This window comes from Euprymna scolopes, chromosome 3 (genome assembly GCF_053919585.1).
Source record: "Euprymna scolopes isolate OS-2025 chromosome 3, ASM5391958v1, whole genome shotgun sequence".
NCBI classification, from domain to species: Eukaryota; Metazoa; Mollusca; class Cephalopoda; order Sepiida; family Sepiolidae; genus Euprymna; species Euprymna scolopes.
The window spans coordinates 20,373,953-20,397,526 of NC_136484.1; the positions used below are offsets into that span (position 1 = coordinate 20,373,953).

At 33.7% G+C, this 23,574-nt stretch overlaps 1 protein-coding gene across 1 annotated transcript in view; it reads right to left on the reverse strand.

Annotated features, from left to right (window-relative positions):
• Nucleotides 1-10,299: 10,299 nt before the first annotated feature.
• The window catches only part of LOC145253559 (glucose-6-phosphate exchanger SLC37A4-like), a 53,501-nt gene continuing 40,226 nt past the window's right edge, over nucleotides 10,300-23,574 (reverse strand). Inside the window, exons 8-10 of the mRNA XM_080112946.1 lie at nucleotides 21,345-21,452; nucleotides 12,472-12,610; nucleotides 10,300-10,907 (exon numbers count right to left, since the gene is read on the reverse strand). Coding sequence (XP_079969072.1) covers nucleotides 10,759-10,907; nucleotides 12,472-12,610; nucleotides 21,345-21,452 — 396 coding nt within the window. The 3' untranslated portion in view covers nucleotides 10,300-10,758. The remainder of the gene's footprint in view (nucleotides 10,908-12,471; nucleotides 12,611-21,344; nucleotides 21,453-23,574) is intronic.

Consider the following 23,574-nt stretch of genomic DNA (forward strand, 5'->3'; position numbering starts at 1 on the left):
ATTGTAGTCGGTTGGAAAGCAGGAAAATGGAACAGAGTTCCAAAGGCATGCATTTCTAAGAAAGAAGCCTTTTTCATGGAATCTACATTTAGGTTTAAGCATAAATAAAGAGAGGGGAAATTATTGATAGTGGTTTCAACTAGACGAGTGTTTTTCGTGAAAATCAGGCCAATTTAAACAAACAAAAAAGATGTTCATCTTATTTTCCACATTCTAAGAACCCAATCTATGTCTTCATTGTTAATAGTCTTCTTTAAATTGTCTACAATAAATTATTGTTTTGCAGATATTTTTAAGACCAGGTGTGGCTTAAAACAACCTAATGTTTCGATTCATAATAAAAACCAACAATAGCACTTTATCTAATTTATGACAAAGAGACAACAGTTTTTGTATTTCTATCGCATGATAAACAATCTACCGAATAGATGGTTTTTGTTGGGGAGAGAGGATGATTTAACTCTCATCCCTTGATATAATTTGCATATTTATAAATTCTTTTTTTCACAACATAAAATGACAAACATTTTAAAAATAATCCAAAACAATATCAGCTGGAATATTTTTTTTTTTATTTAAATTGGATGAAGATATTCTTTGATAATGTATGTAAAAAAATTTGATAAGTTATGTAAAAAAATTTGATAATGTATGTAAAAAAAATTTTATAATGTATGTAAAAAATTTTTTATAATGTATGTAAAGAAAATTTTATAATGTATGTAAAAAAAAATTTATAATGTATGTAAAAAAAAATTTTTTATAATGTATGTAAAAAAAAAATTATAATGTATGTAAAAAAAAAATTATAATGTATGTAAAATGCAAATTATTTTTAAAAAAGAATATCTGGAATCAAAATTGATTGTGCTGAAATAATAACATTGTTATTGAGAAAACCATTTTTAATATGGGGAGGAGGAGCTTTGTTAATTATTCTGTACTTTCACCTAACAATTGTTAGCTCCTTACATCAAGTGCATTCATGCCTGGAACAATTTCGATAAAAAAAATTTTGTAAAATTTAAATTTAACCTGAAAATCCTATCTAAAACATAGCATGGTTCACGAAATGCACAAGCATCGAGCAGAGAGAATATTGCAGCTTTGCAGAAAACCATTCTTGATGCACACCTCTCGTGAGCAGACGACCATGAAATGTACAATATTCAGGTTTTATGAGCTGTATACTTATCCAACTCTGAAGATGTCTTTAGCAAATATTTCAGTACTAGCAGGGACCCGACTTTTCCCGGTATTGAATGATGGTCAATGAATGTTTCACACTCCCATATTTTTATTGTCATCGAAATCTGTAAAATTTCCCATTTTTTTTCAATCAAATCGATTAATTAACTTGTGATATTAGGCTATGTAAGGTGTTAACTTTGGTTAAAATCGCTTGTTCTGTCTTTCATTGCATTATTTCAATTATCAATACTTATCAAAGACATTCCAGTACAAAACCTATCTAAGAACACTTTCAGACACATAAGGTACATTTGTATGAAATTTCATAAAAATCAGCCCAACCATTTTCGAGTCCATACAGAACGAACTCACAAAGTTCCTTTTATATAATAGTAGAGATAATCTGCTAATATAGTCGACTTTCTAGGCAAAATTTTGTGTTCAAGTATGTGGCGAATCTCTCAAATATGCACAAAGATAGATTTAACCCAGTTTCTTCTAAGTAGATGTTTTGTTCAGTAATCTTCATATGAAACATTGGAGAGATGATAGCCACATGAACAAGGTCTAAGAGATTATGAAAGATGTTTTAGCTGCTGCCATCTGGAATAACACAATGTTCTATTACGATGTTGTCCCATAATATCCAAGTCTTAGGGAAAATGTTTTAAAAAATTATTTGTTATTTTGTGGGGTTTTTTTTCTATGCAGATTTTTATATCCTTATTCAAGTTTGTTTTTGAAATAAAATGTTATTTTTATGCAAATGAATTTAAAAGAAAATTATGTAGAAAAAAAAGACAGTTAAACAGTTAACATCAAAAACAACAGTGACATTTTATTTTTTTTCAATGGTAACACAAACAGGTACTTATGCAGAATACAGACATCGTTATCATTGGTTTAATTTTTTTTTGTTGTATCTTTTGCTTATTAAATTGTTAGGTGAAAGTACAGAATAGTTAGAAAGACTTCCTCTTCCTATCTTAGGAGTGGCTTTCTAAATAATAACATTATTTCAGCATAGTTCATAAACTGAACAAGTATCTTTTTTTTTCCATTGAAATTACCATACAATGTCTGTTTTTGATTAGAATTATGTTTTTTTCATTAATTTTTAAAAATTGGTCATTGTTTTTTGGTACAGAAAAAAAAAACATAAAATTTTTGTTTGGCACCTGAAAAAGTTGGCCAGCACTTAAAAAAAAAAACAAAAAAATATACAAGTTTTCGTTCAGCACTTTTCAGTGATTTATGCAACCTAATATGCTGACGATAACACAGTCTGTATTTTGCATAAGTACCTGCAAACATTCGGTTCAACTTTCTTAATTTCACATTTTTATTTGATCGTTTGTATTATTTGATGGTTGTTTTGCTTGTTCCTTTGTATCTTTCAACTTTCAGAATAGAGATTTAACAAATTCAGCCTCAAAAAAAAAAAAAAAAAGACAATGCATTAAAATAGCATGAATTTTAATTGATTAAAAATACAGCACAATAATAAAAGTACATGTAATTAAAGAAAGTAGATATCACAGATCTCTGGGAGGATTACATGGAATGTATTCGACATCAATTTTGAGTTTTTTTAGTCTAATACAATAAATTAACAAACAAAAAACATGATCTTTCTTAAAAATCTCATGTTTTTTTTTTCAAGCATACGGTTGTATTCGTTTCCCCATTGCAGATATTTCAGATCTTAAACACAAATTATTCATCAGACAATCATTAAAATAGAAAGAACAAAGATATAGTTTTCATGACACTTCGTAGCATCCTCATTATACGATCATTACACATGAGCTGAACCTACTCAGCATTATTTCGGACGCAGAGAAGTTATTTTACTATTTAATTTTTATTGGTTTTCCCAATTTTAAACTTATACAGAAAGAGAAATAAAATTTTAGTTGTAAGCTAAACGGAACTTCTATGAGTAAACTTTTTTTCCAAGAACTATTCGTCCATGGAACACAATTTCTAGCTTACAGACTGGACATATCCAAGTTCAATGTAAACAAATTCTTGAACTGTCCTCTTATATATATCTAATTTCTGGATAATCTTAACCATTGTCATCCGTCCTCACGTTATTTCTCTGTTCTCCTGACAAATTCATTAACTCTTACCTTCAAGTGGCCTATCGGCCTTGATAAGAGATGACTTGTTAGTACATAAAAATGGTAGGCAACTCCTATTACATTCTTCAATTTAAAATATGAGTTCTTTGCTAATTTTTTATCTTTAGGTGATTATTTAAAAATATTTTATAGTACTAGTTAACCAAAGCAAACTAGTAATTTCTTAAATAAATTATAGCATAGTATTTTACTATTACTGCCAATAACATGATACAACAATAATAAATGAAAGTTGGCTAGTCAGAAACAAAAGTTGATTTCTCAGCTTAAATGCTATTTGGGTCTAACCTCAAAAATCAAACAAGATAACTTTATGTAAAATATTCGGTTCTTCTTTTTTATTGTAGCGAAATTCAAAAATCGAAATATTGAATTTCAAGTAAAACTAATGGTATCCACTGAATTGTCATGTCTCAGTAATGAAAATATCCAAAAATTACAAAAAAACGATGTTAAAAAATTAATTATTAAAAACAGTTTTCAAAGATAAATACCAAAAATTAAGCTTTGCTAAATTGGCCAAAGATTTTCAGCTTTCAGAAAATATTTACCCCCCCCCCTTTTCGTTACAATTAGAAATCTCCAGTTTCTTCTTTTTTTTTTTTTTTTGCAAAACTCAATTTTCACTAATTGTCTTTGAAAACTATTTTCATTAATAATTAATTTTCTGCTTTATCGTTTTTCGTAATTTTAGGATATTTTCATTACTGCTACATGACAATTCAGTAGATACATTTAATTAAGGTATTACGTTTAATACCTACAGTATTTCTGTTTATAATAAATAAGAAATCTGCATTAATTAAAATATAATATTATGCACATTTTACAAGTAGGCTACACCAGGCGGTCTGCTAATATGTTATATTATTAATATATTATTTGAGATTTCTTTTTAACTAATAAATAATCTGTTCAAATTTGGTAAAAGTTCTTGGAAGTATCTTTAAGAAATCTTAAATTTTGAATAAACAGGCAAAATGTCTTTGAAACCACGTTCAATCATTGAAATAGCTATATTTCTCACTTACAATGAACATTATGAAAAATAAAAATACATTCTATGAATAATCAATATACACAAACCCTTTTGAATAAACAATTATGATCTATTGAATAAACATCTATGCATTAAAAATGCATTAAAAATTCATTAACAAAATTATTAAAAAATTAATTATACAAATGTACTATCTTCTCATATAAAAATGTCTTGTTATTCATTAATGTTTTATTTACTGATTTAAAACTAACAAAAAAATGCACTTCTGCACCACCCCTCTAACCAACTAAAGTTTGGATGTTTCATTCTAAAAAACTCTGTCTTGTTCTAGAATTAAATATTAATTATTAACAACAAGATATGATAATATTGTCTGAACTGCGTTGGTCAGATCTTAGAAATTAAGCCATGGTTAAACAAGCAAAAAAGGCTTCTGTAGTCTTTAGTCATAACCGACAATCAGAGTTTGTATCGGTCAAACTAAGGATTACAGTCAATACTTTTGTATTCTACATATATAGTTTGAAAACATGTCAGTCTCAAACTATGTAAATACATAGTTTGTATACAAGATCTGTTATATAATGGGTAACCGGTAGAGAGAGAGAGTGTGAGTGGTTTATCTGTCTTATTGCAACAAGTCAAATTTTTGGTTTGTATGATCTCCCCAAAGCTGCTATCCTATTTAACAATACATTTCAATAAAATGGTAATTCTCAAAAACTTGAAGCCAAACAAAATACATGTATATAACAATATTACTAACAACCAACTTATTATCAAGCATTTTCAGAATATATATATATATATATATATATATATATATATATATATATATATATATATAGGTTTGATGATGTTCAAAAGTCGGGACTAATGAAAACAACGAGGTTGTTAGATAGTGCTCAATAAAAAGAGCAAAATAATTTTTTTATTAATTATTTGAGGGTAAACAGTTACATATGGTCGCTACAAATAGCCATCTGTTTCAATCAATGAGACTTCCTCAGGCGACCTGGAACCCCTCAACGTCATAAAGAAAAATGGAAAAATATTGAAAGAAATTGGAAAAAAAAAAAAAAATGGAAAAATATTGAAAGAAATTGGAAAAAAAAAAAATCTTTTTATGTTTTTTTTTTTTTTTTTGAAGAGCTCCATTTTTTCCTTTATTTTCCCCCCAATTTCTTTCAATTTTTTCCATTTTTCTTTGTGGTGTCGAGGGGTTTTGGGTTGCCTAAAGAAGTCTCATTGACTGAAACAGATGGCTATTTGTAGCGACCATATGTAACTGTTTACCTTCAAATAATAATAATAGTATATATATATATATATATATATATATATATACATACCAACTTACAACCCTGTAATAAGCCTTAACTAATCCTATAAATAATTATATATATTTTTTTCTGTAAAATGGATTTATACATTGTATGTATGAGTCTCTGATAAGTTGTCTGGAATACCATTCAATGAAACGTGTAAGACGGACCATATATCAAATAAAATGATGTAAATGTGATTTAAATATATTTGTCGTATTTGAATTGTTTACAAATTTTATATAAGAAAATGTTCATTTTTGTATTGTGTACAAACGTGCATAGCAAGTAAATACAATAAAAATAACATTTCAGGGAAAGAATTTTTATGAAATATCAAACAGGAAGTCACCTTGATCAATAGAAAAGTAAATTTTAAAAACATCAATAAAAACAAATTTATCAAGTAAAAACGTTGCCTGGTTTGTTTTTGAAAAATTATTCTAATTTGAAAAGTTATCTTTTTATTTATTTAGACTAAAAATATTTCACTGTAAAAAAAAAAAAAAAAAAAAATTTAAATGCTTTGAAATAATCTGCAAAATATTTCATTAAATAAACAAAATACTACGGTGGTTGTAGAGTTTGAAACAATAAAACTGTGTTTAATTTTGTTTGTAAATAATGAAGACATCATTCGGCCAATTTTTAAAAAGTTTTCAGCAATTTACTTATACTTATATACTTATTACTTATACAAGTAATAAAAGATTTTTAAATTCTTTTCTGTTTCATTGATATTGACTAAATTGAGATTGTTTTTACTAAATGAACTAGATAATGCTAATCATATGTTTTTTTTTCCTTGTAAGATTATCTACAAAATAATTTGTAGCACCAATATAAAAGAAAGTTTATATAACTAAATTAGATAGGTGAACAGTGTAAATCCCAAAGCATCATTTAATAAGGACTAGCATTTAGAAATTATATCATATGAAATAAATGATAAAAAAAATAACTACGGTAATTGTAATGTAGATTTTAACATAGTTTTGGTTACAGAGAGACACATAATCTTTTTTTTTTTTTACATGGGGGTTACCACTTATCAAGGCCCGAAGGCCACTCAGGGATAAGGGTTATTGCGTGTACAGTAATCAATGAGATAGTATTGCAGTAATCATTAGTATTGAGGGTTTTGATAGAGTGTCTTACTTAAGGGGGCGGTTTGTCAGGAGTTTGTTTATGTTGGACCTGAAGACGTCCAAGTTGTAGTCAGGTGGGAAACAGGCAAGCGGCACAGAGTTCCACTGGCATGCAGTTCTAAGAAAGAAGCTTTGCTCATGGAATCTACGTTTGGATTTAGGCACAGATAAAGAGTGGGGAAAATTATTGACAGTAGTTTCAGCCAGACGTGTGTTTCTCGTGAAAGATTGGCGAGGGGGGAACGAGGGATTGGAGCTCAGACGAGCACCTGCCATGGAAATAGCGATAAAACAAAGACAGGCTCGCAACGTCTCTTCTGTGAGAGAGAGGTTGCAGGGTAGAGAAAAGGGTATCCCCCACTAAACCATGAAGTCTATTTTGTACTCTGTCAAGGCAGGATAGGCTGTTTTTAGCAGCTCCTGCCCAGATGTGGCAGCATTACTCCATCCTTGGACGTACTTGGCTTTTATACAGATAGAGAATTGCATCAGTAGTGAGATATCTTCTGGAGCGGTAGAAGGATCCCACCATTTTCCCAGCGTCCCTGGCAACAGATTTGATGTACGTGTTCCATTTCAGATCAGGAGTAAAGGTCAAACCCAGAAGCTTGTCAAAACATGGAGCCTCTCCAAGATGAGAGACATCCATTTCAATTGATGCCAGATGGGGATCAGAGCGTGGATGATGTAAAGATAGAAGCTTGGTTTTGGATGCATTAAAAGTGACCAGCCACTTCTTCCCCCATTGTACCACGTGCTCAAGATCAGAGGAGAGAGAATTAGAGAGAACTTTGTCATTTACGGCCTTAGATGTGTTGCCATAGATGGTCGTGTCATCAGCATAGATGTCAACGAATGATTTAAGTATGTGTTTTGGGAGATCATTGATGTAGATCAGGAAGAGAGTTGGACCCAGGATGGACCCCTGGGGGGCTCCAGCATTATTTCTGCCCATCAACCACTACTCTTATGAACCTATCGGAGGGAAATGATTTAATGATTGAGAAAACATTTCCAGTAATACTGTAGCTGGAAATCTTGTGAAGTAGGCCCTTATGCCATACCTTATCAAAGGCTTTCGATATGTCAAGAGCAATTGCCCTGGAAAGGAAACCTTTTTCAAGAGATTCACTAATCCTGTGTGATATAACCATTAGCACATCTGCTGTAGATCTTGCAGAGCGGAAACCATATTGCATGTCACTAAGAAGGTTGTTTCTGTTGAGGTGGTTGACTACTTCTTTATTTAATATGGATTCCAACAACTTACTCATGACACACAGGAGACTTATTGGTCTGTACTGAGAGGGAGATGACTTTTCACCTGAATTCTTAAATACAGGGCATACTGATGAGGTTTTCCAGGGTGTTAGAAAGCACTTCTCCTTAAGGCAATGCTTAAACAGTTTTCTAAGTATGGAGGCAAGTTCTGGTTGGAGCTTTTTCAGCACTATAATTGGAATGCCATCAGGGCCAGTTGCTTTACTGGAATCAAGGTTCTTGATTAGCTTGGCGACCTCACACACAAATATTTGTATGTTGCATAGCGTGTTGTCTGTTATAGGAGGAAATACAGGGAGTTGATGGTCATTGTCGCATAGGGTAGAATTAGCTGCAAAGTTCTTGGCAAATAGTCTGGCCTTGTCTGATGCTGACGAGATGACCTCAGGTCCATTGATGATAGTTGGGATAAAACGTACACTTCTGTTCAAGATCCTGTTTGCTATTTGCCAAAACTGGTGGGAACCAAGCCGCTGCTCAGCTACTTTGGATTTAACAGACTGAGCATATAGCTCTCTTGCATGTTTTATTACTCTTTTACAGTGGTTGCTGGCAGTCCTGAAAGCAGCTTTAGTCTCAGTACATCTATTACGTTGGTAGCTATGGAAAAAGTGATTTCTGTGCGCGATGGCAGCAGCACATTCAGGGGAGAACCATTTTATAAGATACTCTCTCTATATATACACACACACAAAGAGCATAGAAGTGGGTTAACTTTCAGCAGCTGTGTAACTCTTGCTTCTCTTGTTTTGTCCTTTAGGCCCTACATTTCATGAATGATATTTCTGACAAGGGAAGAATTGCTGTTTTCTAGGTTAAAATCTATACCATCTAACCATCTATACCATCTAACATTGTTGGAAAATTTTAGTATTTTTTAACTCTTTACATCAAGTGGCATCATGCCTTATTTGGAAGGATTTCCACATTATATATACATATATACACACACACGGAAGTTCCTAGAGGAGCTGTACATAGACAAAGATGCTTCACTCCAATAGCTCAAGAGTGGGAGACTTCCATTTGATGAGGAAAGACTTATTGTAGCCGGGCAAGATCAAGGCTTACTTACAAATGGATTTAAAAAAATGGCTGGCCTACAAACAAATGGCTAGTGTAGGTTTTGCCATACAGCGATTGAAAGCGCAAGCCATCTAATGTCTGCATGCCCAATCTTATTGGCAGATGGCCATTATACAGCTCGTCACAACAAAGTATGCAAGTACCTCCATTGGAAGATCTGTGGAGAGATGCAACTTGACATATCGCCGAACATTTGGGAAAATGAACCACCACCAATAACATCAAACAGAAATGTGACCGTGTTCTATGACAAAAGACATACAGGCAGGCAGATACATAAAAGACAAGGCCATCAAACCAGATATTGTTATATGGAACAAGCCTGAAAGAACTGCACTCATTGTCGATGTCACAGTCTGAAATGATTCCGGCCTTAACAGAGCTGAACAGGAAAAGATAACAAAATATCAGGACCTAAAAAATGATCTAAAAACGACATGGTCTCTGAAAGAAATAAACATTGTGATAGGAGCAACTGGTTTAATAAAAAAGAATCTTCATAAATACTTAGAAGCGATCCCTGGAAGACCAAGCTGTAATGAAATACAGATAGCAGCCATAAAGGGAACAGTATCTATTCTTAAAAGAGCCCTCGGATATAAATTTAAATCATAACGGAATTAAGTGTTAGCTCCAAGAAGGAGCCTCTTGATCTCTTAAAGTTTACTGAAGTAAAAAAAAAAAAGAAAAAAAAAGGGAAATCTCTTAAAGCATTGTCTGGACAATAATGGTCATTAATTTGAACATTTGCAAACATAATCCTTCAATTACATTTGTCTTCTGTATACAAAGCAATTCCATTTCACTCTATGTTCATAAATAACGGTTTTATCGTCATTTAAAGTGTGAGTACATTTTCCCAAAAGACCATACACATATACACTATATATATATATACACTACATATATATATACACATACACACACACACACATATATATATATATATATATATAAGTAGTATTAAAAATATGCATCTGGCAAGTAACTACACAAAACCGTTTGTGTTTCATTTCGCATGGATTTTAGGATATTTTAGGATTGTTTTTATAGCTAACCAGTGCATATTCTAGGTTTTAACCAATCAGTGTCCTTGTTATATTAACCCCTTCTACATATTTTTTCCTTCAGTAAATGTGTATCACGCTTTTTGTTTAAAAGCAATTTTAGCACTCTTCATTTTCAAGTGGGTATAAATAAACAAAAGGTGACCTTACTCTGATCTGGGGGAAAAAAAAAAAGAAGATTTTTCCTGTTAACTATCCTGGATTTATTTTAGAATTGCATTTTAGCACTATATATTTATACAACAGATTTTGTATACAAACCAATCATGCAGAATATACTTTGCTTAATTAGGAATCCACCCAGTCGAACTTTGACCCTGTATTGGTTAGCGCTACACTTTGATCTGAAAACCAAAATCAATGTACGCATTTAATCACATTAACACACAAACACATTTACAAAAAAAAAAAAAAAGGGACATTCTGTCGAGTTTGCCTGTGTAAATAAATAAATTTGCTGAGGTAAGATGGAAAGGGGGCACACATCTAATGCATGCGTCGTTTGTTCTTCTAAGTGCAAATCAGGCAGGTCATCTGAGCTGTGTGCCATAAAGATACCATTGTTGCAATAGAGAGGAAATTCAAAACAACAAACATTGAACGCCAACTGAAGAAACTGGCCATGCATGTGACAGGAAAACCCGACAGGGCTGCACCAACTGAAATATAAAGAAAAAGAAAAAAAAAATAATTTTCCCCTCTCCAGTTAGACATCGTAGTACTATAAGCACAGGCATCACACATAATTGCAATATGGTCATACTTCCTGCTGCTGAATTTATTATTTCCTACATTAATTTTTACCAGACTGACTCTCCCAAACAAGTCATACTTAAAGGAGGTAGGAGTATATTTCACTCAATCATAAAACTCTAATACTCTCACATCATTCATCAGAAAATTTACTTTATCATAATTAGATTTTTGTTGGATGTTTACAACATGAAGTCCCCTCTCTAAAATATTTATATTTGTTACATTTTCAGAATATGATCGAACAAGCAGATTATAAAAAATTTCAAAAAATAAATGATAATTGGTAAAAAAAAAAGTCCTATTTATGTTAAATTTACATAGCAAACAGTTTCCCCGAACTCAGCTGATTTAAATATTACAGATATATTTAGAAAAAAAAAACATTACAATCTGAAAATTTGGTGCTTAATCGATAATATTCCAAAGTAAAAAAAAATTAATAATAATAACTAATAATAATTAATAATAATAAATAATAATAATAATTAATTAATAAAATGTGTGCAAAATCTGAAAAGATACAGAATGGAATGATAAAAGAAAACAACACTACAGTTTTATTTTAAAACTTTTGGAAAAAAAATCAATTCAGGTAACTTGATTATGTAGTAGAGCTGACATCTATTCAATATAGCCACCTTCAGTCTTAATCACTGCCTCAATATGGGTCTGGAACTGGGAGCATGCCTTTTCCACAAATGCCAGCAAGAGCTCAGCAAATATTTGGCGGATGGTGGCAATCGGGCTGGCTTTGGTGTTGTAAGAGGACATGTTGGTGATGTTCTCAACATATGACCAAACAAAGTAGTCCAGCGGGTTCAGGTTGGGGAAGGAGGGGAACCAGTGAGAGAAGAGTACAAAGTCCTTCTGAAGGCAAGCCTGGGTCTCTTTCAACTTGTTGGCTGGCCTCAAACCATGGTGCCACACCCAGGGTCTGCCAGCGGCCACCTGATTGCACTAGAGGATTAACACACTCTTCAGCACATCCAAGTACACTTTGGTGTTGACTTTCAAGCCAACTTCAAAGACTTGGAATTACACCAAAAACCATAACCATGGTCGGAAACTTTATTTTCGTCCCTCTGGGCATGTTCCTGTTATTCGATGCATTCTGAGGGTACTGGCAATAGTTCTGTTGTTATAACTTGGATCGGTAGAGAGTATGAGTTGTACAGTGGCACATCTTTGATCTCGCTCATTGAACATTGTGTCACTTTCAGACATGGTAGAAGGCTTCTATTGCTCTTGGGATTTATGCACAAATAGCCAACTAGTAGATCGTCTGCAACAAGCAAAGAAAACCGGGTTTTATCAAATGGAAATGGAATCATGTCATCTTTTCTAGGGTGACAATTTTATCGTTCCACCCTGTAAAAAAGTGAAGGCTGGCACTGAGTGTGGAGAGACATGATACGAGAATATGATGGAATGATATGGTGCTTGTCTGAATTGGAAAGGTCGACTCACCATTTGCAAAAGTAGACACAACAGAATGCGCAGTTCCGCAAAGGTATTGTGGCACTGCCTCCATTGCTACAACTCCGAAAACTGCCAATGGTCCGTAGAGGCAAAACCCCAAACCAAATCCAACAAAAATGATCCACAGCTAAAAAAAATAAAACAAAGCAATCAATAAATTTAAAAAAAATAAAACAAAGAAATCAATAAATTTAAAAAAAAAAAAAAAAAATTTTTTAAACTAATGAAACACCACTTATCAAAGCCAATTGAGACAATCAAGGATTTTTTAAAATGGAAATTGCTACAGACAACGTATGAAACCACTTGTTGTAAGGAGCTAAAAAATACTACATTAACAACAAAAGCAAGCCAAAAATAAGTATTACATGAATAGCAATTCTTCCTCCTTTGTCAGAAATATTGGGCATGGAATATGAGAATCGAAGAACAAAATGAAGGAAGTGAGAGTTACAAGACTGCCAAAAATAAACTCAATGTCCACTTTCTACTATCCTTGTCCATTTAATTATGAAGAATCTTATGAGAGGATTGGAAATAATTAATGGAACAAAATTTGATTACTTTTGTGTATAATTTATGATAAGTATTTGTTGACATTGAATATAGAGGTAGTCATGCTGTAATCTGCAGGGAAGCAATCCCATGGTAATGTGTTCCACAAATGAGAAGTTCTTAGAAAGAAAATCTGTTTATGAAAATTCTAACTGATGGAGGGCACGTGTTGAAAGAAAGGAACATTTTTTTCAGTTGTGGTAGAAAGATAAACGAGTTCTTGCTGTGAATGCCTTGCATGGAGAAAAGAGCAATTTAATCTCAGTTAAGTACCTTCATTGAAAATAAGGACAGAGGTGACAAAGACAAGCAACATCTCTTCTGTGAGAAACGAACTGTAGAGAAGAGAGGAGCTTCCCAAAGAAAAAGCAAAACTAAAAGAAAAATCTTTATTATGTACATACCTGTCATGGAAAAAAAAATGGCACGATGGTGGGAGTTTTGGACGACCACCATAAGAGATTATCACTCTCCAGTAGATTGTAAAGTCAATTGTATACTCTGTCAAATGTAAGAAACCACATTTTCTAGATTTTTTGCTTTTTGTCAAAGGTTCTTGCTTTTGCAAAGGTTGATTTTTAATGTAAACCAAAAAACAGAACTATAAATTGAGACAAAAATAAAAGTTGCCTTAGTCTTGAAGGAGTTATCTTCCATTACTTTATCTGTTATGCAGCAGTCCTTGTGAACAATTTTGATACAAATTTTGGGAACCATTCTTGTGTTTAGATGTACACATTTACTGCTATATATTAATTATATATTAATGTTGGGGCGATTAATGGAAATTGGTATTGAGAATCGGAAAAATCTGAATATTTGGGAGTATCGGAATCAGTATCAGAAAATTTGTGCCCATTTTCCGATACTAAAACCATTCTTTTAATTATCTTTTTTATTTGATTTTCTTGAAAACAAAATCTCCCACTGCTGGTAGTAATAATAAAATAATAAATATTTATTGATTTTAAAATGCCAGTAAAACGAACATTGATAGAGCATTCCCAACAAGTATATTTTTATGTTTGGGAAAATATTTGCACATTTAACGTGTTTTTTTTTGGTAATCAGGGGAAAAAAATATTAATTTTTTAGTTAAATATTTAGAGATTTATAAAGAATTGGAATCGGTTATTGTATCAGAATCAGGAATTTAGTATGGAGTCAGGAATTGCATCAGAATCAGGAAAAATATTGGAATCGTCTCATCATGAAATTTTGCCTTTTGGATTATATTGAAATATCTTTCTTTGGATTTTTTACTTGTGGATACCGAACTTTAACCAACATTTCTTGGATTTTACCATTATTGGATATTCTTATCTTCACCCCACCATCCATTCATGTGAAATCATTTTCTTTTTTCCTCATTCCCTCTGCTTCACTATTTTTACCAAGTAAGCTCTATGGCTTACTTATAGTTTCATTAAATACTTTGCAAGCAAAATCCATTTCTGCATTTTGCTAATTCCTACCCCTTTGATGAGAAGGAGAGTATTTCTTTTGAAATTACGCGGACTAAGGACAATCCACTTAATTTGTGTCTCCTTTTTGAAAATTAAATATGCTTTTAACTCTTCTTAAAGAGTTTTAAACATTTTTTATTAATTCTTTGTTCCTATTATAAGCTCTATTTCCAATTTGATTTTCTTGAGCTTTTACATCTGGTTAAGATTAATTTATAAATATTAAGTCTTTAATATTTATAATATACTTTAAGTTTGCTTTTTTGGATTATCTTGGTAAACTTAATTGTAATTCTTATTTCATATATATATATATACATATATATATATACACACACACACACACACACACAAAAACACACACACACACACACACATGGAGCATTCCAAAAATAATGCTTCCTACTTGTTTATTCCGCCTGAACAGATCTGAGTGGATTGCAAATTGTGTTGTTATGATGATTGAACTGATGCATTCACGACCTGAAAGTTTCATCTCTCTGTTGCAGATATTGACGTTATGAGACTCTAAGAAAACAACACCTGTCATGGACATGTGTAAGAAGCAGAGATGCATCATTGAATTCCTGGAAAACTGCATTGAGAATGGTGGTGACTGTGTAAAAAAAAAAATTCTGGATTACAAAAGGTCACTCGTTTTAATGGCACTGCTCTTGTCCTCATAGGTTTTCAACTTTTTGAATTAAAAAAAATAGGATGCTTTACTAATATGACAAAACATGTTCCTGGATGTCCATACACAGCCATCATTCATTGCTGATAAAAGTGTGTGTGTGTGTGTGGGGGGGGGTCTTTACTTTTTGGAATGCCACCATATATATATATATATATATATATATATATATATATATATATATATTGAGCTTTGATCTAGCCGCACTGATGAGCTGTGAAACAGCGAAACAGTACTGTATGTGGATGACTATAGTGCTCCTCACCTTGAGTTGAGCATATTGAGAAGTGAAAAACGAATCACCATTAGCATATAAGCGACGCTCTTTGTGTAAACAAATCGAGCGGAGGTATTTCGGACGATATCAAAACATTGTTAAACTCACTACTCGTTCAAGCAGCCGCCAATAGCGTAATGGTTAGAAGCCTTGACTGCCGTATAAACGGTCGGGTTTCAATCCTGGCTTGAGGTAGTTGCCTGTCTAGCCGCACTGATGAGCTGTGAAACAGTGAAACAGTACTGTATGTGGATGACTATATATATATATATATATATATATATATATATGCAGAAGATTGGTTGGTTGGTTGGTTTTGTTTTACGGCATATCACCCCTTTTCAGGTTATTTAATGCCGAATCCAAAGATTTTGAAGAAAAATTTTTTAATAGAATATATTTGTTATTTTCAAGTCAGTTTCTATTTAACCCATAGTTGGGACCCTAACAAGTACTACCACTCCAAGTCAGAGTGGACCTGGGAGCAATGGCAATTAAAGAGTGGCTCCAATCTCCCCAAAGTCCGCAAGCTGGGGCCTCACCACTGGATATAGTTTAAGGTCATATCCAGGACCAGCAGAAGATTGGAGATTACATCAACCGAAATGTTATGAGAATAACACTCAAAAACACTAGTTCGAATAATCCAAATCCTTATCTCCAAAAAAATGCAGAAACAGAGTATCTTTAACTTTGAAATGAGTTATCTCCCTTTTATCTGAAAGTAAACTTTTCTCGATTATGATTCAGTAGATCGAACATTTTACTTATCGATCTTCATGAAATAACTACAAAAAAACGAAATAAACGACAAAAAGAAAATAAATAAATATTGAACACTTTTAAAAAAGTAGAATAACTTGTATTTTGTTTTTATTATATGTCAGTAGTTACTCAGAATAAGGTGTCACGTTTTGTGATGGAGCAAGGGAGGTAACCATTCATTTTATTGCCATTCCAAACAATTTTTTCAACTTCCAAATTTAAAAATTCTACAGCAGATTCAGAACATCAAAAAGTTTCATTGGATGTCCTGTTCACTTGGCAGACACAAAGCATTCCTTCAAATAATGGCGATGGAGAGGCGCTTGATAAGCCAAGTCAACTTTTTTTAAATTTGGATTCCTTTATTTAAATTACATTAAAATTAACATATTCCTTCACATTTTCCTTAGTTATAGAGTTATGTTTATTTTATCTCTCCTAGACATGATGTCCTCCACCTCATCCCCGCTCCAAACCGAAACGGCACTCACCCTAGGTGGGTTGAACTGGCCTCCTCCAAAGGAGGAATTTCCATGGGAATATCAAATTCAGAAATGGTCCCTAGTCATTTGTATATCCCCATCAGGGGAAAATGAAGACATTAAGATTTTGCAGTTCTTGCAAGAAGGTGTTGATACTCTCCTATATACTTCTCAGGCTCAATGTTGCTTAATTTCAGTGATCTAATAAGAACCGGTGTGTCCATGTAATTATGCCATATATATGTTTCAACTCGACATAAGCCCAGTCTAATTGTAAAAATCAGCATTAACAATGACACATACATATAGCAATATCCCAATGGCCTAGAATAGTCTTTCTCGTTTTTGCAGAAACGAGAAGTAAGCAGGCTTGAACCCATATCACGGCAGAGGAAAAAGAAGTGAAAAAAAAACTGTCTTACTGATGTGTCCACCATGGTTTTATGTGACATCGTGGAAGCGAGGGTTTAATGATTTGCAAAAAATGTCAGAAAAAAAACAAAAAAAAAAAACGACCCTCCCTGTACAAAAGTGTTTAGTTGAGGGTGAAGGAATTAATCTTTTTGGACAATTTATCGATATTTATCGTCCAAAGGGTCAAGCTTCAAAATGATACCGATCTCGTAAAAATCTATCGCTACTGTCGAAAGTTTTAGGCAGACATACAAACATACATACATACATTTAAACAGATTTTGCCCTCTATATATATAGACTAGTGGGGGTACCCGGCGATTCCTGAGTGTTTCGAGGTGTGGTTTTGGGTAAATCAAAATAAAACACGTTGTCTGGGTGTTTGTGTCGCCGAGGGGGGGGGGGGTAAAAAAAATTTTGGTAGGTAAGTAGGAAGGATTAAACCTGAAGCCTTGAGGCGAAGTTGGAAAGTAAAGTTTGAAAAAAAAAAAAGTGTGATGCTAACCACTGGGCCAGCAAGAAGTAGTAGAACAAACATGTTTGAATTTATTTAAATACTAGCGTCAACTTTGACTGCGAGGCAGTATTTTATTTACCGCGGGGCAGTTTTTTTTATTTTATTATACGAAAAAGCCGAATCCACATGTGGCGATCAAAAAAATATTGAATATTTAGCTTTTCAGAGTCTGGCAAATTAAGTACACACGTGACCCCCATTGTTATTTTGGAGATATTATCATTTAGACATGATATAAAAAGTTTTAGATATTATCATTTAGACATGATATAAAAAGTTTTAGGAAGGAGCGACTCCTGCGAGAAGGCTGAGGAAAAAAACGTTTTGCGGACATACACGAAAACGCACACACACACACACACACAAACATTTTCGCTTTTATATATATAGACTAGCAGGGGGTACCCAGCGTTACCTGGATGTTTGGAGGTGTGTGTGTTAAAAAAAAAACGTTGCAAAAGAAAAAAAAGTTTTAGTAGGAAGGTAGGATTGAACCCCGAAGCCTTGACGCGAAGGTGGAAACGAAAGGGAAAAAAAAGCCAGCCACCTAACCATCTTGGTCACGAGGGGAGAGGAATGAAAAGCGTAATAAATTAAGGGTTAAAAAGTGAGTTAAGTCGAAGAGGTTTGATTGACAGGTATCCGCTTAATGAGGTCATGGCGGGAGCATTACGATGACGTAACAGTTTTTTTATTTACTGCGGGGTAACTTTTTGGAGCTTGTTTACTTTGTTTCAATGCGGGGCAGTTGACGAAGATGATGGTGGGGGGGGGGGGAAACCAGCTCCCAATTTAAAAGGGATTGTCCAAATTGAATAGCAATTGTCTGATATAAGGAGAAACTCCGCATTGATCAAAGCTGATTGCTTTTGGATGTTGGAACGATGTCTGAAGATTCGTTTTGCTTTTATTATACGATAAAGCCCAATCCACACGCGGCAATCCAAAAATGTTGAATATTTAGTTTTTCAAACTCGGGCAAATTAAATAGACAGGCGACGCCCGTTGTTACCTCGTAGATATTATCATTTAGATGTGATAGAAAAAGTTTTAAGAAGGAGTGAGCCGACCGATCGCTTCTCAGAAAAAAGCCTTTCTCGGACATACACAAAAACGTACACACAAAGATTTTGGCCTTTATATATATAGATAGCAACCTTCTGTCTCTTGAGCCAATGGCATTCTTCACCATAAGATGCAGGCCTGGATGGGAATAAAAGAACCTTGGTTTGTCCATTTATCAGGATTTCCCCATCAGCGTTGCAGGCAAACTCCAACAGAAAGGCAAGCCAGTACAGTTGGTGCCAGCACGGCTGCAGGAACTGCCAGAAAGATGTTGCAGAGCTTCAACATCCGCCTATCAGGATTTTTTGTTGGGGTGTACTCCCTTAGCCTTTGCCTTTCTCAAGACATCCACACGGCAGATGATTTCGGTTGATTTTATATATACAATGTGTATAACATACAGGGTGTTATTTTTTAGAGACTGCAAACTTTAAATTGCAAATGATACGATCAATTTACTGATACAAACATTTGATGAACAAATAATTTCACAAAATGTCAACTGACCACCTCGTTTGTGCGATTTTACCATATCTGATTATTTTCTTTGAGGATATGTAAAGTCCCATGCTGATAAACCAGACACAATAGACCACTTGGGAGACAACATTTGCTGCATTATTGTTGAAATACAGCATAATTTAATGGATAGAGTTGGTGAAAAATGAACCTCTAGATTACGCCATATGTGTGAACCACATGGCCATATGCTCTAAATTGTATTTTAATTAAAAAGAAAATTAATATTTGGAATAAACCATATATTTGTATGATAAAAATATTTTTCTGTGATTGATTTTCATTTAAAGTTTACCGCTTCTAAAAAAAAATTAAAAACACCAGTTGCTTGAAGCATTATATGTAATATATTTATAAACAATTTATAGAAGGCTTATAACCATGCAGGAATATGCTGGAAAATAGCAAAAATAAGAAACCTTTTTTTTTCTCTCTTTTTTTGACTTCTAATTTTCACTTTGTTCACAGGTGTATTTGTGCAGCTGGGATATCACAATATTTTTCAGGTGTTTTTACTTACGTATTGCAGAACTTGTGAAAGAGAATAGAAAATCTTTTCACAATAAAGATAGCATAAATAATAATGCCTGTAACTTTAAAATATACACCTGACTAATCGAAATCTCCACCCACTTTAACAAAAATGTTCTCACCAACAGACTCAAAATTCAAGACAATTATATAGAATTACCTTTGACATCCTCTACAAGTTCAGAAATCCATTTTACCATTTTTATGCTATCTTTCGTCTCGTCCTTTCTTGGTTGTTATGTGAATTCAGATGTGAAAACATTTTTTTTTTCCATTTGTTTTAGCAGACACCAAAACATTAACTCAGATGAATAAAAACATTTTTGTGCTTTTTCATTATTAGAGCGAAATTCGAAAATCAAAATATTGAATTTCAAGTGAAACTAATGGTATCTACTTAATTGTCTTGTCACAGTAATAAACACATCCAAAAATTATATTTAAAAAAAACAGTATTAATGGACACAGCTTTCGAAAACTATTTATAAAAAAATGAGTTTTCCTTAAAAAAGGAACCGGAGAGTTCCAATCGTAAGAAGGGAGGTAAATATTTTATGAAATCTTAGGCCAATTTAGTAAACCTCAATTTTTGCTAATTTTGTAAATAACTGAAGAAGGGCTGCCTTGCCTGTCATTTTGAAAAAAAAAAAAATCTCAAGAACAAGGGAGACAACTCAATAATTAAAACTTGAAAAATTTTTGTTGTAATGATTACAAATTCCCATTAATTGCTTAAAAATGATTTTCTTTATAAAAATAAAAACTATTTGATCAATTTACATTATTGTTGGAATATATTTTTATTTCATCAAAGGTACGTATATCATATAAATGTTTTTTATAATTCTGGATAAGAACCTTTCCATATTCCTATCTTGTTTTATAAATCTTGTGCCTCTACAAGGCCACCATTTGCCCATGCAGGGAGTGTTTGTGCCACATCTGGACTGGTGCATCTGCCACTAGTCTCTCCTTCTTGGATAGGGTCCAACAACCAGTCTTCAATCTAATAGGTCCCACTTTGTCAACTAAGCTCCAACCCCTGTCCCATCACTGCAATGTTGCATCTCTATGCCTGTTTTGCAAATATTTTAATGGAATGTGCCTTTTTATGAACTCGTTGCACTTGTGCCTCTCAATGTACATATCCCCAACACACCCGCTTAGCAACAAAATCACACCCCTTAACTGTTGAGGTCCCTAAACGCCAGAAAGTTTTCTACTCTAATAGTTTCTTCCCTCGAACAGCTAGACTTTGGAATTCCCTTCCTGCTACTTGCTTCCATGACTGTAATGATACGCAGAAGTTTAAATGTAATGTAAACCAACACCTTGTTAATCTTTCCTAGGCATGATCTCAAATAGTAGCCTCTTACGTTCAAGTGGCAATAAGCCTTGTATCAGGTGAACGTAACTAAGGAAAAAAAAAGTCAATCACATTTTAGTTTTTAATACACTTTGCATTAGTCTGGCATAAGGCAGACGGTTCTAAACTCTCTTCAATGCATAAATAACATTACATAAACAATACAATTAATTAAAGTATGAAATGAAACGATAAATCCATTGTGTTTACCTGATAAGAATCCTTGTTGATGTAGAAGATGAGAGAAAATAGGAATATGATCACGCCAAAACAGAAATCTCGAGCAACATTCAATCGACAAGTTCCGTTTTTATTTTGCTGTTTGAGAAATAGAGAATAGAAATTAACATTAGGTTTCATTTTGACAAGATTTTAAATCAACAATAAAAAAAAGGAACAACCCTTGTAACATAACATTTTTATTCGGCCATGGCTGACAGACCAAGAATAATCTACCTTCATGGATTAAATAAAGGGTTCAGTTTGAAATTGTTAATGTGTTTCAAACATACCATGACATAAAAATTTACAAGTTCAAAAAGATTTACTCAAACAAGGTCGGAGGTCGCATCTTGCAAACGCGACAAGGCCGGAGGTCGCATCTTGCAAACGCGACAAGGCCGGAGGTCGCATCTTGCAAACGCGACAAGGCCGGAGGTCGCATCTTGCAAACGCGACAAGGCCGGAGGTCGCATCTAACCAATGCGACAAGGCCAGAGGTTGCATCTTGCAAACGCGACAACGTCGGAGGTCGCATCTAACCAATGCGATTAGGCCAGAGGTCGCATCTTGCAAATGCAACAAGGCCGGAAGTCGCATCTTGCAAACGCGACAAGGCCGGAGGTCGCATCTTGCAAATGCGACAACGTCGGAGGTCGCATCTAACCAATGCGACAAGGCCGAAGGTCGCATCTTGCAAACGCGACAAGGCCGGAAGTCGCATCTTGCAAACGCGACAAGGCCGGAGGTCGCATCTTACAAACGGGACAAGGCCGGAGGTCACATCTTGCAAACGGGACAAGGCCGGAGGTCGCATCTTGCAAACGGGACAAGGCCGAAGGTCGCATCTTGCAAACGGGACAAGGTCGAAGGTCGCATCTTGCAAACACGGCAAGGTCACATCTTGCAAACACGGCAAGGTCACATCTTGCAAACACGGCAAGGTCACATCTTGCAAACACGGCAAGGTCACATCTTGCAAACACGGCAAGGTCACATCTTGCAAACACGGCAAGGTCACATCTTGCAAACACGGCAAGGTCACATCTTGCAAACACGGCAAGGTCACATCTTGCAAACACAAGGTCAGAGGTCACATCTTGCAAACACAAGGTCAGAGGTCACATCTTGCAAACACAAGGTCAGAGGTCACATCTTGCAAACACAAGGTCAGAGGTCACATCTTGCAAACACAAGGTCAGAGGTCACATCTTGCAAACACAAGGTCAGAGGTCACATCTTGCAAACACAAGGTCAGAGGTCACATCTTGCGAACAGGACAAGATAAGAATAGAATAATTCAAATGATGCAATCTACAAATTCCATTTTGATTTTACCGCTGAGGAACAGAGAAGAAACTAACATTAAGTTTTATTTTTACAAGATTTTTAAATCAACAAGAATAAAAACAAAACAAAAAATAATTAAAGAAATCACTTTTTTTAGAAGTAATTCTGTTAGCCCATCTCACTTTATGTTCCATATTTATTTTCAAAATAAGTAACTGATAATTTTTAAACTGCACAAAAAATTCAATTGTTACATTTTAAAATTTATTGCTTAAATAACTAATTATATTTATAAGATTTTAAAGGTCATCTTCAAATCTTAATTTTAAAGGTTATATCCCTCATATCAGAATGACAACTTAAGAAAAAAAACACTCAAGTTAAATTTGTTATATTTCAAATTATAATTTGAAAGGTTATATTTGTCATGTTAAAATGACAGCTGGTGAAAGGTATTTTGTTTGACTTAACCAATTTATGAAAAAATTATGTTCACTGTAACAGATCAGATTAATTGTTTTCTTACTAATACAGATGACTGAATCGCATTTGCAATTTAAAAAGATCAGAGCAAGGCACCTGACTTGAAGTCTGAAATATTTGAAAATAACATCAGAACAACAGATTTCAATCATAAATATCAAAGGTAAAGTATATCCAGCCAATGATCAAATTGTGATCACCATTTCAAAGGTTAAGAAGTACATCAGACATATATGATATGTTTACTTGTCAGCAATAATTAATATTTAATACTTTTGAAATAAGACCATAATCCATCATTCGCCCATGTATTGAGTATTGTTCTCATATTTGGCCTGGTGCATCTGCTACTAGTCTCTCGCTCCTAGACAAGGTTCAAAAGAAAGTCACCAACCTGATAGGTCCTGAACTGTCATCTAAGCTCCAGTCTCTGTCCCATCAACGAAAT